Source organism: Calonectris borealis, chromosome 4 (assembly GCF_964195595.1).
Source record: "Calonectris borealis chromosome 4, bCalBor7.hap1.2, whole genome shotgun sequence".
NCBI classification, from domain to species: Eukaryota; Metazoa; Chordata; class Aves; order Procellariiformes; family Procellariidae; genus Calonectris; species Calonectris borealis.
The window spans coordinates 81,223,224-81,238,998 of NC_134315.1; the positions used below are offsets into that span (position 1 = coordinate 81,223,224).

Genomic DNA, 15,775 nt, shown 5'->3' on the forward strand with positions numbered 1-15,775 from the left:
AAAAGTGCAAAGTTTGATTATTTGTATCTGAAGTTAAAAAATTTGTATCTTACAAATAAAAATTACAAAGAAATCAGTAGCAAAAAAATAGGATTTTTAAAATATAGTCTTTAATAATGAAATTATTTCAAGAACCACACTCTACTTCAAGTGTTAATAAGGCACTAAATTATACTTTGACCTAAATCTTATGTCGAATGACTGTAGTTCTTTATAGATTTCAAATATCCACTTTTTTCCCCCTCTTCAACCCTACCTTCTGTTTTCTACCTTTGGGTTACCGAAGAGATCTTCAACGAAGAGATCTTCACAAACTCCTACCCCTTTCTCTTCTGTCCTATTTTGAAAGCCTACGTTAAGTTTCTTCCCCCAATCACATTTCCCTTGCATGTGCCTGGGTGACAGCAAGTGAACCACACACCCCAAAAAACCAAGAGCGCGGTCATTCAGCAGATGCAGTATACAGAAGTTTTGCACAAAGGAGCAGAGGTTCACAGAAGGAGCAGCCATCGGTCCTTTCTTTTCGATAAGGAATTACCTAGAAAACAAGGTGGTTTTCTTTTTTCCAGCAGCACTCCCATCAGCGGGAGCAACTTTCTTAGAACTTGCAGAGTGCTGCGAAGAGGGGGGTAAAGTGATTCAGTGACACCAGGAGAAAGTTTCAAAGTAATGCTCTGCTTGTGTAGTAGCATTCTTCAAAAAACACTGCAGAAGTGAAAAATAAAAATAAAGAGCTGAAGCGCCTGTACCGAACAGCCATTTCTCTATGTTCCTGCCTCATGCCACAAAAGTCAACAGTGACATCCAGGGAGCGTTTTCTTCCAATGAGCTTTGCAAGGCGTTCAAAGGCTTGTAAGAAGAAAAGATACCTATGTTTGCATCAGTAAACTGATTTTGACTATTATTTCTTTGACTGAAGCTAAATAAAAGCATTTAAACGGTAAAGGAACAAGAAGGAAGGCTGCTAATAAACTGAATATTGTTGAGGAATTTGAGGGTGAAGTTATTGAAATGTAATTTTGCCTTTCCAATCTGAAAAAGCACTGCAGACATATGTCTGCAGATGGTGGGAGCAGCATTGTACTATTTCTCAAATGGAAGGTTTTCTTTTTTATAACCACACATGCTTGCTTCTGCCTGAAGCAGATGCTCTTCACGCAGCAGTGTTTTTACTTCAAGATTAAACCTGGCAAAAATTGAATACTGAACCATAGGAAACAAGATTCGGAACCCCTTTGCCGTTACAGCTTCATGTTTTCCACCTGCTTATATTTGGAAACTATTGCAAACTTGTTTCAAACTGTACCAGAAATTATCAGATTTCAATTTACCGAGGTTAATAATGAGCTAGCTATGAGTGTGGGGGGTTGATGAGATTCTGGCACACAGCTCTCTGTGAGCCACCTGGGCCAGCTACAACCGTACAGTGTCTGGCAGAACCAAAGCAGGTGGGTACAAGTCCATCCAATCTCCACCTTCTTGGGGACCTTGAACTGCTAAATACTCCTAGTGCACTACATAGCACAACAATCAGCCCTTGAAAACTAATTCTTGTTAGAATTACCATCAGTTAAGACTGTGCCAGGAATAGAAAGGGATGGCTAGCATCCATGGTAACTCACCTCATTCCTGCTGTGGTACGGTAGAACCTGTCTGCAGCTCAGTGAGACAACCAGGCAAAGGACATTAGGTTTTATGGCAGCCTCTTCTGTGTTTAAAAAACAATTATGGGCGTTTTCTGCTGTTGCTTTTCTATTACCTTTTTTTTTTTTTTCTTTCTTTCTGTCTTTTGCAGGGACTGAAGAGGAAGATAAAGGCGATGACCTGCTGTTGAGGTCTGTGGATGAGTTTTGGTGGTTTCCCCATATGTGGAGTCACATGCAGCCTCACCTCTTCCACAATGAGTCGTCACTGGTGGAGCAGATGATCCTCAACAGAGAATTTGCAATAGTGAGTAAAAGTTGCCAAAAGATTCACTAGGATACCTTTGCATATCATAGCTATGCTTTCCAAGCTGTTTTTATGTTTGTATTATACATATATATATATATGTATTTTTACATAGATATGCAAATAAGGCAGAAAGATTGGAAACAGCCCAAAAAAAGCCTTTCTGTGACTCAAACTTGGGCTGAATTTTGTCTTGGCCTTTTTCACTGACACGGGCTTTCTGGAGAGGTAGCAGCCTTTCACCCAAGGGTGAGACCACAGGGATCAGAAGCAGTGAAATCTCAGCAGACATCAGCTGGCCTTTTAAGCTTTAGGAAGGGGTTTATACACCGGTTATCAGCTTTCTGAAGTCTAGTGCAAACATCCCCAATAGGGGAGGGAGAAAGTTGCAGTGACCCCTAAATATTGTGCATGGTTTGTGAGAAATCTTGAAGCAAATGAAGCAATTAAGTGAAGCTGCTGGGTTTCACTGTGCTTTTTTTAGATTACCTCCTCGAAAATATGCTTTTTACATAGCTCACCTGTTGCTAATATTCATAGATAATGATGTTTCATTTCTGCTCATTTGTGTTGTTAACTTACAAGAGCTATCCTCCTAGCATTGTCCAGAGCTCAGAGAACTTGTACTCCGAGGTCAGGTGGAAACCATTTAGAGTCCTTTCAGGGTAAGTCGACTTGCTTATTGAGCATGACAAAGAAAACCTGAAATCTATAAACGCTCACTTTGGAAAAGACACTGTGCCTTTGACAAGGCATAGAAATGCCAAGCAACCAGAGCCACTCAAAAGAGCAGAGTGACACAGCGGGGCTTTCTCTGCCGCTCAGGGAACACAAGTCTCAGCCCTTCGCAGCTCAGAAAGGCCAGCCAGCAGCTGCCCCTTCCTCCCATCCCTCACACGAGCCAAGGCACATCAGGAAACAGGCAGAGGCAGATGCCTGAACAAGCAGTTGGAAGCAAATTATTCCCTTGTTTACGAAAACATTTTCCTAACAACCTTTAAAAAAAATTCATTAAAAATGGCTTAACTGTTGACTCTTCTTGCCAGACTTCCCCCCTTCCCATCTCCCGCTTGGCAGGGTGTTAGTACAGAGGCATTTTGGATGACTTCTTTTCCTCTCTACAGTTCTGCTTTACTGTCAGCCTTCATTCCTGGCATGGCCTGTTCACGCCTTTTGTGTAGCCTGGCCCAGAGACTCGAATATAGTTGAGATTTTAAATGTAAGAGTAATTTTTTAAATAATCTCTATCTCAAAAATACACAGTCTGTTCATCTTTAAACCTACCGGGAAATTCTCCTAGTATTTTCAGGAAACAAGGTCCTCTAGGTCAAACCATCTCTAAGAGTAAAATCTATAGCATAGCCTGAAAATAGGGCTTGTAATAGAATGTTTGCAACTTCAACTACAGAGAGATAAAGCCCATGCCCCTATCATCACTGAAGGGTAGAGACTCCTTAGGGTGCCTATAAATAAGGAGCCGATGTCAGTGAAAGGCTGCTGTTATTACAGTTTTATTTCCTGCTAACATTTGGACAGGGGTTGTACCAACCTCTTCACCTTGAATCTATATGAGCTGTACAATTTACTTATGAGAACATTTCTTTTCAAAAGGCTTCCTGTGAAATCCTCTCTGTGGGAGAAATTTATCTTTCTGATATGACAACCTTCCCGATAGCTATCAGAGGGGTCCCAGCCATGACTTCAGAGTAGTTTTGTATCCTCCCCTGCTTTCTCATCCTCAGCATCATATCTTACTTGGGAAAGGGACTCCCTGTTCTACAGCTGCACTTCTGTAAGTCCTCCGAAGTTAAAGCAAACCCCTCTTCATTATTCTTTGACTTCACAGTGTGGATCCAAATTTAAATTCGAGATCTAGAACAAGACATAGAAAATCAGCTTGATGTTATACATGTTTTATTTGTGCTCTAAAGTCTTTATTTAGTATTATACTCAGGGGAGCACAGCTTGATGCTGATGCTGTTTTCTCTTGCATTTCCCATTTATTGACCATATCTCCCCACCTCCTGTCTTAGCTGCAGGTAGAGACAACACTTTGTGTCAGTTTCTGCAAGGAAAGCCGCGATAATTATTTGGAAGTAGGATCACATCCATTCTTCACCTAATGTTGTATTTCTTCGTTCATTTTTTAAACATGGGTAAGAAGGTAACAGGGTCCTCAGGATGGGAGAGCACATCATTATGGCTGAGAAGAACCGTCAAGGTTGCTTTAAGATCCCAAATACCACATCAAAAATTCTGTTTATTAAGACCTGTTGGCTCCTCCTGGCTTTGTCATTTTAGAAGAAAGCTAAAACAGATCACACTGTCCAGAAACCTGCACCCAAGTCCCATCACAGTCAGCAGTTTCTCCACGTAGGAGAGTATCAGGCTTGGGATTGATGTTGTTCACTGGGAGAAAAGGTTTCATGAAAGGAATGGCATTCTCTTGAGTGTTGTAGATTAAAGTCAAGCTTAATAAACACAAGCCGGTGCACCTGAAACAGTATTTCATGGATATTATTGCATGGAGCTTTAAATGTACATAAGCATAATTTTTATTGGCTTTTGTATTTACACTGTATGCATAATCTTTGGTTTGCAGGAGCTCAAGTATACATACAGTGTGCTGAACACAGGCAAGAAATACAGGTGCTACAGCTGGCAACTAGATAAAAGACCTCATTCTGTTTTACACGACTATATCCATACCTCATAACGACACCCTATAAAATGGGGGCTTACAATTGCAGCCTGCCTCAAACAGCTGTATCACAAAATACATGTAGAAATCAGATATCTAAAGAGTTTTGTATATATACAACTAATTGCTAATTAGGTATCTAAATGCAGATATTTATACCTCTGTGTATCTGGGGCTTAGTAAAATCAACAGTCTTTAAAAGATTCCCTTACATGTGAATTGCTTGTGAATCAGGAGACTGCCTTTAACAAGAGCCCTCCAAATTATTAAGTGTCACTGAGATATTTATCATTTCTACTGTTTCATGCCTAGTTGGTGAAAGGAAGAAACTTTCTCACATCTTTCATAAATGGGAGATGAGCAGCCCCAGTGCTCTGGATCCGGCAGGCAGCGCGGGAAGTTTTGCCTGGCAAAATCCTTCTCCACGCGTGCCTGAGGGACGGACCCCATGGCTGCCTCCATCCATCGCCCCATTCCCACAGCCCTCCCTGCCAAATCTCTTCTCAAGCGCTCACGATATCCTCAGACTCAGAGGAATAAGAGCCAGAGATTTTAACTCTGGTAAAGTAGGTTGCAGACTACCCAGAACTTTGTTATCCCAATGTCATCTTATTTACGTAAATATGGATGGTATGTTTCAGAGCCTGGCTAAGGACTGAAATTACATTTATTTTGATTATGAGTTGGGTTTGACTTGATCATATTGTGTGGGGTCTTTTTTTCTATTAGAGGATCCCAAAATCCTTTAAAGACACTAATGCATTAAGCCTTGGATTAAATTTTGCAAACTGATAATATCTCAAGTATTATTCTCCTTGTTTATAGGCAATGCAATTGATACACAAAGAAGTAAACAAGTTGCACAAACAGAAGTCTCTGATGGTATATATTCCAAAACCAAAAGGAACCAGGTTTTCACTGCCATCCTTTAATGACAAGATATCCTTCCTCCCCCCTTCTGTACATCCTTATCTGACAAAAACAAGTAGAATATACTTAATCCAAAGCCTGTAGCTCTTTATTTTGTCCCTTGATTTGTTTGCTCAGTGATTATTTTCAGTGCTCATTTGTGAGCACATGTGCCCAAAACACGGTAGAGATAGGGCAAAAACTATCATCGACTGTCAAAAGGTAGCTGTGATCTGATATGAAGAAGTGAGAGACATACAGAAGACAAACGAATCGATCCAGAGATACACATATATAAAACAAATCAATTCAGAGCCTGTCTAGTAACACGCCTTGGATTCAATCTCCTGTTTATAAACCAACTACAGATGCACATTAGCCCTTCCCCTGCCTAAAACTTTTGAGCTGCTCAAACCACAAAGAAACCATGAGCTTTTAATATACCAATTAAATACCAAGAATATGAAGACCAGTGACCACATACCAAAGGCAAAGTAGCTACATGTGATGAAAAGAGAGTCTAATTTGTCCCATTATTAGTATCTGTAGTTAATGTTGGGAAGGAGAGATGCCCACCAGAGATTGCCTCTAAAAATGTTCTGTAAATGGTCTGCATAGATAAGATAACATCATCCTGTGCAGACAGGAGGAGATTTATTCTGCCTAACCTTAAGGTCTTTCCGAAATAGTCCATCTTCATTAGTGCTTTTGTCCATATCAGGAGCGTGCTTTGACAGCACATCTCTAAGACTGCCTCGACTTTCTCAGCTTTATTTGGTACCACACTCATGCAGAGTCTATACATTTCCTAGTCATGTAGGGCTTCCTCAGTCCTGGGCCGCCTTTCTTCATTTCACATCCTCAGAAACCTAAGATCTTAAATCCCAACATCACCTCTGCCTCTTGGTAGTCTGCTACAGTGAGAGGCATGCCTAGAACAGGAGTCATGGCGATATCTGGGAGGCTGCTATGCAAGACTGGTGAAAAGCTGGCTTTTCCCGTGTCCCTGTCAATCCTGGATCTGACGCCGACACCAGAAAACCCGCTTCGTTAAGACCCCTCGTACTGTCCTCTTGGCTCATTGCGTAGCCACCTGGCAAGGAAGCACACCAGGAGATGAAAAAACAACGGCGAAAGCAAATACCAACACACGGAGCCGCTATATCTCAGTAACAATCACCTCTCGTTTTGCTGAGCCATCTTGTCTAGCTAGAGAGATTTTAAACGGATTTTTTAAGTTTAGAATTGAACTAAAAGTAATTGAAGGCTGAAATATTTATTCAATAAAAACTATCCAGAAAGGTAACTCTTGTCCATAAAGGATAAAATGCAACACAACATTTTTGTGAGCGCTGACATGCAAGAAAGTAGCAAATTCATTTACCAAATAAGAGAAACTTTGCTAAATATTTTCAACTGATGTAGTAATATGTAATCTCTTATAGGAAATTTCATCCCTGTGCAGCAATATTCGAAATATATCTCAGGACTAAGAATATGCAAAGCTTAGGTAAATCTTTTAACTTTGGAAGATAACATCTTAAAAAATACTACATTTACTCTATCACCTACTGTTGGACAAAGTCAAAAGGTTTAGCAAACTTATCTGAGGTTGTATTTTTAACTTCTTCATCTCATAAAAGTCTTTACACCAAAAGGAATGCTGCAGTTCCACTGACTGTATGAAAAGATGATCTGCAGTAGACATAAGATTTAATAAATTAAAAGGTTGCTTTTTTATTCTTTCTCTGACAATGGTCAATTCTAGATGTGTCTGTAAAACAAATCACCAGTGATCTTTAAGAACCAGAATGCCAGTTGTGTTATGCCAGTTTTAGGTTTTGTTTCATTTAATTTCTTACTGCATTTTAACAAGGACATGTAATATTTGGTGCAACCAAAAACTAGGGGGTTTCTATCAGACAAGATCCTGCTAATATAAATAGTCAATCTTCCAGATGCTGTTTTGTATTCAAATTTCCAACATCTGCTCACAGAAAATCTGTTACAGGAATGCAAACTTACTTGTTGAGAATACACCTCCTTCTGGAGAGCAGTGCTTATTCTGCATTACCTGCCCTTCCTTTAGCAGAGGTTTTTTTTGCAAATGCAGAATACGTACACAGAGCACGTGCTAAGTCATGGCAAACACGGCTCATTTCTGTACAAATAGGAAGGTCAAAAGAGGTTAGGAGTTTCAAGCAAATCTTCACTTGCTTGAATGAAGCTGATAATTGAGAGAGATAAGCAGCCTTGGCAGATTGCTTCAGCCTTTCAGATCACCCGTAAAAGTACCTGTCCTAGGCATGGGCTCTGGGCAAGGCAACTTTGAGGGTGCGCAGACGAGCCGGGCTGCATCGGCAGGACTACGAGTTTCCAATTCCCATTGCTCTGGCTTGGCTCCGTCAGCACGAGCGTGAGACAGCGACTCCCTGGGCTCTGCCACGTGAAGCGGCTGCAGCTGGCCAGATGTGCTGGCCACACGCGGGCATCAGAGGGAGGGTTATTTTGAGCTGGTAGTAGTCTGAGCCGCTTACCATGTGCTCACTGGTGCCTGGAGGACACGAGGTGTGCTCCTGGAGAGCATCCTCTCACCTGGTCTAGCCCTTAAAACAAGGCAGGTCGCGTGCTCCCAGGCCGCTCCACGATGCAAACCAATACGTGGGAAGTAGCGACAACTCAGGGAATTTCCTGCCAAAAATGCAACAACTATTTTAGTTGTCTTCCCCCTATCTCACAGGTTATAACAGTGATTTTCCTTTAATATTGAACTCATCCACTGCTGCAGCTTCAGCTTACACTGTCATTTAAATTAGAATTGAAGGTCTCTTAATGCAGAAGTAAAACAGGAATACAAATATAACCTGTCCAAAATTGATGGCTCTGGGGTCCCAGCTTAAGTGTGCAAAGGAACATAATGCTGCTGTTCTCGGCGCCAAAAAGGGCCAGAAGGTTTCCAAACTAGACAAACACACGCATAAAGTTTTTGAACAAATTTTTAAATGAAAAAAGAAAAATCATTGGAAGTCTTGAATGTAAAAATAACCCAATAAAATCTTGTAGGATATTGTTCCTTAGAGTATATAAGAACATGTACTCAACTACAGGCTTCTCCCACTTTGCCCAATAGCTTAGATTCAAATGTATACTCTTCCTTTAACACATTAGTTCCCAATCCCAAACTAAATTTAAACAAAATGAGAGGAAAAAAGGAAACAGAGCAACAGAAATCGCTAAAAGAGGACATACAATATTTAATTTATCCAAGTAAACTGAACATGAAAGCGGTCAAAGAAAATACGATTATTTGTTAGTTGTTCCTTCTTAAAGTCATATCTGGTATCTGAGTGACTGACATGTATTTGTATGATGAACTATGCAGTGTGCAGGTTTTATTCAGAGGCTAATTAGCTTTTCATATTGAGAACTTATGAAAATCTGCCTTATTTTATTTGTGAGTGACAGATTACCATTTCACCATTCTGTTGCTATGGCAATACCAGCAGCAAATAGTAAGTAGATAAACAGGATTTTGCATGTACTCATCCAGATACCTACTTTTGGACATATCATTCAGAGCAGTGTTCATTATCTAGCCTGGGACACATTTGCCTTACATTTCCGTGTCTGTATAGTCCCTAACGTGGGTTTGGTGAAGGGTTGTAGATTCAAGTTAATACAGTGTATTTAAGTGAACACAGTATATTTGACAGCGTGAGAATCAGACTACTCAGGCAGAGTAATAAATGGCCAGATTTTTCAGAAACCTTTAGATAGAGCTTTTTTCCTTATACATGTTAATGGCAAAAAAATAGAGAAAAGAGTGATTTAACACTTCTTATCATAGAGCTATTCCTCATTTCACCCTTAAACTGACTCATGCCTTTCAGGTACGTAACAACATTAATAAGCAGAAATTACATTTTCCTCTCAGTAAATTATAAAATAGTGAGTTTGGGTTTCTTTTTTTCAAGACCAGTCAGTAACCCAAGATCTTTACTAATAAGGAATGGACAATTTTAAGTGGTTGCATGATGTGATGTATGAACAAGCGTTCCCCACAGATTTAACTTAATTTTTATCAATGAACCAAAAGCCTTTCTTTGCAAAGTACTTGAAGATGCCCAGCAGAACCTATTGTTCCTGGAATTAGAGTAATCAACAGTTCTTGGATCATGCAGGCAAGAGGGAGGCCAAAAAAAAATAAACCTCATCGTCTCACATTTTAGCCATTTCCCTCTGCACATCAATTTTATATGAAGAGAAAACAGCTGATGTATCGTGTAGTACTGGGAAGTAAAACTAATTCAGTAAACACCCGGAGCGCGGGAAGGGATCCGGCGAGAGCCGCAGCGGCAGGACACCCCGCAAGCTGGAGATGCCGTGGAAGAGTTGAAAAGGGTTTTTACTGGACCTGCTGGAAATGAGCCTCAGCAGGAGAAGAGGCAGAGCGCAGCCTTTCTTTTTGCCAGTAGCTGATGATAAACGCTGGATGCCTTTCGGAATAGTCACTTAGACCAATGAAAGTAATTACCTCATTTTCACACGTCTAGCTTACACTTCAAATAATTTGCTGTCTTTTAAATATATCCCGGTTTATAGATGTGCTTATCAGGCCTCGTCGTCAGATGGGGTTTTCAGACAGCCCACGCTAAGTCGGGAGCGGGAGGGATGAGGAGCAGAACAAAGGCAGGAGAGCATCAGGAGTGAAGGGAACATGCCCAGCACGCTCACAATTAAGCTTCTTCCTTAATTCCTTTTGCCTGTACATTAACTACCTCATTGTGCCATCGGAAGATATTTTCAAGATAACCTATAGATTATATGCATGAAAATGCACATACGTCCTCATAGAAATGGAGCTAAATAAATGTTTATGAAATGAAAAAGTTGTCTGTCAAAGCCCAGCTTTTTTTGCTACCACCTTAATACCATGGAAAAATATAAGCAGATTCAGAAGCTATAGAGGATATTTATTTATTTTTGAAATCAGGAAGGAATCTTGCTCTTATTCCAGAAATAGGAAACAAAAAAATCCCACATATGTCACTGCAACAATTTTTTCCATCTGTTTACTGCTCTGATGCTGTTTGATAGCTTAGTAAATAAGCAGCATCAGCTTACCGGATCACCTTTGAAAGGAACCAAACAGGTAGGATGCATATTAAAATACACGCAACATGTAATGAACAAGCAGGCAAATCTATTCCATATAACCGTAACGCAACGTAATCCAAGAGATTATTCATCCCTCTGCGGTTATCAAACTGTAATTCCAGTTCCCCTCATCTCCCCCCCATTTTTAGCTTGTGCTACATACAAATAGCTACAAGTCTGTCCAAGGACAACAGCTTCTCCGCTGCTGCTGTCTGCAGGAAAAATAAGCTTTGAATAATTACATGTTCTTTTTCTGTTCCTAAATATATTCCTCCCTCTGCTGTGTCGCAGGAGCACGGCATACCAACCGGCATGGGCTACGCAGTGGCTCCGCACCACTCCGGGGTCTACCCCGTTCACATCCAGCTGTACGAGGCCTGGAAGAAGGTCTGGCACATCCGAGTGACCAGCACAGAAGAATACCCACACCTGAAGCCTGCACGGTACAGACGGGGCTTCATCCACAATGGCATCATGGTACACTGCATTTCCATGCTTCATAGCAATAGTCCTTTAAGTGACTCAAAAGTATGCTATTTTTACCAAATGCTTCAAGTTTTACAGCAATCATTAAAATTCTCTGTGATCGAGGATTTGTAAGGATGCCAAAATAGTGCATTTGTTATGCAGCCAGTTTTAAAAAAAAAAAAAAAAAAAAAAGAGTGTCACACAAACTCAGGCAACTGCAAATGTAATCCTCAGAAACTAAATGTACTTGTAGTCCCGTCAACTATCAACCCAGTCATAAATGCGTACTTTGAAATTCATTAAACTGCCTAAGATCTATGTTTCAAGCTCTGGTTCATCTTTATGCATGAAAGGGTTAGAAATCCACCACCTGGGAAGGTGAGCAGGTGTAAGTAATCTCCTCCAGCAAGTATGACACTTCTCCGAGGCCGAGGTTTCATTCCAAGCTTTGCTTCTGCAACTGCCAGAGCCAGGGACCGGACACGTGCCCGACTCCTCCAGACCACGCATTTGTGCGAGGAGAGAGAAGGTTCCTCACATACGCGCTGCAACTGCATGAAGGGCAGGAAAATGTATAAAATTATGTGGCCTCTCTTACAGCCAGCTGCAAGTCTATAGATAGGTGAAACACAAAAATTGAATATGCATAAGTGAAGTTAGAGATATTTCAAGGGCAGGTCCCGGGACGCTTTAAAGTCCCAGCTGACTTGAATATTGCCTATGTACAGAAAGTCAAAATTGTGATCTCCTAAACAAGACAAAAGGAATGTCTTCATCAAAACCAAGTTACTGCACGGAGTCCAATTACGATTGGAATAGACTCAAATTCAGCGGTGCATTTACACATGTATTAAAATGCTCTGCTGAATGTAGCTTTTATTTGTTGTTTTAGCTGTGTAGAACAGCGAAAGCACTGACTGGAGGGAAACAAAAGCCCTTCCCCAGGTGAATTATGTCTCTGCATGGATTAGGCAATACCCATAACCCCTGAGAGTTGTCTTTACTTTACCAGAGCCCTTCGATAGCACCTAGCTAATAACGGAACCCAACCCCTCGTGCTCCAAGAGGAGTTGTTTTCCCACGCCTGCTAGCTGGCTCGTTTCTGACACGCAGCCTCCTGGTTCATGACGGGACGGGGAGCCGACCTCGCGCTGGTCTCATGCCAGCCTCCCACCAGTCCCGCGCACAATTCACCACCAGGAACGAGGGGCTCGGTGTGGTTTGCGGGACTGAGGAAAGCAGGAAGCAACAGGACTTTTGTGGTCCACAGCCTTGAATACAAATTCAGGTCGATGTCTCAAGAACAGTAAGATTAATTGCCTGAGCTAGCGAAGACGGCCAGGAAGCACTATTTACCTGCTAATAAACTGAACCTTGCTAAGGGAAGAGAGGTTTGGCTTTTTGTTTTCTTCCTCTTCCAAATGCCAGGAAACAACCACTTATTATAAGCGTATGAGCTGAATAAAAGGGTCTGCAGGAAAGCTCGGCGCATGTGTGTCGCAGCTTTTCAGAGCTGGCGTCTGGAAATCTCCACATCTGCAGGACCGCGCTCGCTTACCACGAGAGTACAGAAGGCACAAAGGAGCCCATAAACAAACACGCCAGAGCACAGAGGCAGAAAGGGTTGCAGTTTGGTTTCTTTGAGTTGCTGGAGGGATTTGGGGGGCTGTGCCAGGGTAAGTTTGCAGAAAGAAGTTAATGTCACAACGGCGCTGTTATTTTGTTCTCAGGTGCTCCCTCGACAGACCTGTGGCCTTTTCACTCATACTATTTTTTACAAGGAATATCCTGGGGGTCCTCAGGAACTGGACAAAAGTATCCGAGGAGGTGAACTCTTCCTCACCATTCTCCTGAATCCCGTAGGTACCCTTTTTTTGCTATTTTTTTTTGGACATGCTGACTAACGGGGAGGAGGGAGGGAGGAAGGGAAGGAGATCAGTTTTCTTTGTTTGGGAAATAAAAATCAAGACCACTTGCTCAGAGGTAACAAGCAATTTAAGAGGAAAGGAGCAAAGTGTCTTCTGCTAATTTCTAACTACAACTGTATGCAACAAGTTACTGGAAAATGCAGTAATTTTGACTCCATAACATTTCCCAACCTGAAGCCAGGTCCCCGCGAGAGAAGAGTGCGCTGGCTTGTCTAACTGAGACTGAAAGAAACCACTGAGGGCAGAGAAAACTGTGTGATCTTATTCTGCTTTTCTTTTTTTTTCCCCATAAGCTTGGCTCCTCAGGCACTCCTGAAATAGCTCGATGGAAACCCCAGAGCTCAGGCCCAATATCATTCCCCCACCACTGGCTCTTAAAGATAGGTTTTGTGCAGCTAAAAAATACCCCAAGTGGTACACAGCCTTCTAATGAACATTTGTGCTTTGCTCAGTGCTGCATTTCTTTTTCCCTGTCAACATTACATGAACCATAAACTATATATATGTATGTATGTCTGCACATACATAAACAACCTACGTATGTACAAACACACACATATATATGGTTTAATCCAAAGTGCCACAGGCTTTAAGGATGATTTGCAGAGCTATCAGGCAATTTTGCCTCTCAACTAATAAAGCGGTCTGAACTGCGCTGCGCTAATATACACAGGCACATATACATATACCAACACGAGGTACGCGGGCGCATAGGTGTGATTGGGCTTACCAAGGATCAAGGAGCAAAGCTACCTGACTGCAAATGCTCTATTTTGAAGCCACAGTTCTCTTGCCTGTGAACAACAGTCTGGTGCCGTTTAAGACAGCAGCCTAGAGGTGGAAGGAGGAAGGACAAGAACAAAAAAAAAAAAATCATTTATCAATTATTTTTTTTTTTACCATTGTCCTCCCCTCTTCCCGTTCCACACAAACAAGCAATACTAGTCACAAGATAAATGTCTTGTGTCTTGCCAGGCGGCCTAATTTTCAGTGGGTTTAAATTGCAGTACTCATTGACTTCTCTGCAGAGTTAAAGAAACTTCAGGTGGAGCTAACTCTCAAATCCAGGTCACTTTTATTTAGAGACCTAAATATAGATTTCGGTATTATATAATTAGGTGAAACTTTTGGCTGGGGAGCTAAGTTGGCATCTAAGTCAAAGATTCAGTGGGCTTAAAGAAATGGAACATTTCTATTAGGAATTTTTCTGCACCATACGCGTGACACCTAAGTTGAGAATAAGAAATATCCCTGTTCTTTATCCTGTCTCTTTATCCTGTCTCTCCATTACCTGCAGTTCTCTCAGGCTGGTTTTTCTTCCCTCAGTTTCCTTACGTGTAACGTGGCTCATCACTGTCTTGGGGTGGTGCTGGAATTTATCCTTAGCTTTATCATACTTTGATCAATACCTGTGCATCTTTCACTTACCCGAAGATTTCCTCAGATGTAGGCAGTGCAGCAGTCTGTCGCAGAGTGTGTTCTTACTCCACGAGAGATGCTTCGAATAGCCCCCATTCCTCAGTCAATCATCGTGTCCAAGCCCGTGAGCGTGCTCAGGCCACCCTGACTTCCTCCCCTACAACTCGCCTTTTCCCTAACTTCAGGTTTTTCTTTCTTACTGACAGCAGATAAGCAAGAAGGCACAAGCTCGCAGTTGCTTATTAGAAATTTCAGCCTTTGGATCTTTTAAACGAACGCGTCCAAATGTTTTTACCAAAGACAGGCTGAGGCTATGGGTAGCTCTTCAATTAGTCTAAAAATTATTTTAAAGGGTATTATTGAACTCTGAATGAAATCAGGTGGGCCCATGCCACCATTTATTACACTCTCCATAATTGATTAGCCTGGGCTCTCCAGGCAGCTCCCAAGCAGGACAACCTCGGAGCTGCTGGAGCACCTTCCTCCCAGGAGCTCTAACACCCCCAGCGCTTGCGCCAGCCCCAAGGGAGGTTTCCCCCAGCCGGGTCCAACTGCTTCCCCCAGGAAAGGGCCAAATCCCTCCCTAGATGGGTCCTGCAGCACAGACGGGGGCCCTCGGTGCCCCGCTGAGCGTGACACAAAGAAAACTTGAGAGAAGCAGTCCTACCTTTTAGGTTTCAGGAGCAATGCAGCAGAGACAGGACCTTTCCTAGGAAGGCAAAGCATGCCGGATTTAATCATGCGTCTGTGATGTTCATGACAGAGCTAGAAAATCATCTTCCAAAGAAAAGGGGGGCAGGGGGAAGATTTTCTTTGATTATCTTCAGTACACGAAGTCATTGTTTTGACCAAGCTATGTTCCAATAACTTGAGAGTGCAATGTATATTATTGGGCAGTATTTGAAAAGAGCAGCTTTTCTATACTGTTAATGTTTGATTCCCCCCTCCCATTTTTACGATTTTCTATCTTTACCTCATCAAAACTGATATTTTACTGAGCTAAGCGACACAAGTGAAATACTGACATGCGCTTCCCTAACTCTGAGTTAAGTATGGATCTGTTCCAATATAAGTGCTTATTCAGACAGGAAGAAATATAATTTAATCATGTGTGAGCTGAAGTAAGATATACCACAAAACCCCACCATCATTCAAGTCCGGCTGATACACTACCCTATGAAATATGCACTGACTGACAACAGTAAAAGCAAAATCTAGCCTTATCGCAGAAGGAAACTGGTGT

The 15,775-nt window shown here is 41.7% G+C and overlaps 1 protein-coding gene across 1 annotated transcript in view; it reads left to right on the top strand.

Moving 5' to 3' along the window:
• Window positions 1-15,775, top strand: part of LOC142082265 (bifunctional heparan sulfate N-deacetylase/N-sulfotransferase 4) — a 104,941-nt gene that overhangs the window by 49,639 nt on the left and 39,527 nt on the right. The window contains exons 4-6 of the mRNA XM_075150287.1: window positions 1,796-1,950; window positions 11,009-11,194; window positions 12,916-13,044. Coding sequence (XP_075006388.1) covers window positions 1,796-1,950; window positions 11,009-11,194; window positions 12,916-13,044 — 470 coding nt within the window. The remainder of the gene's footprint in view (window positions 1-1,795; window positions 1,951-11,008; window positions 11,195-12,915; window positions 13,045-15,775) is intronic.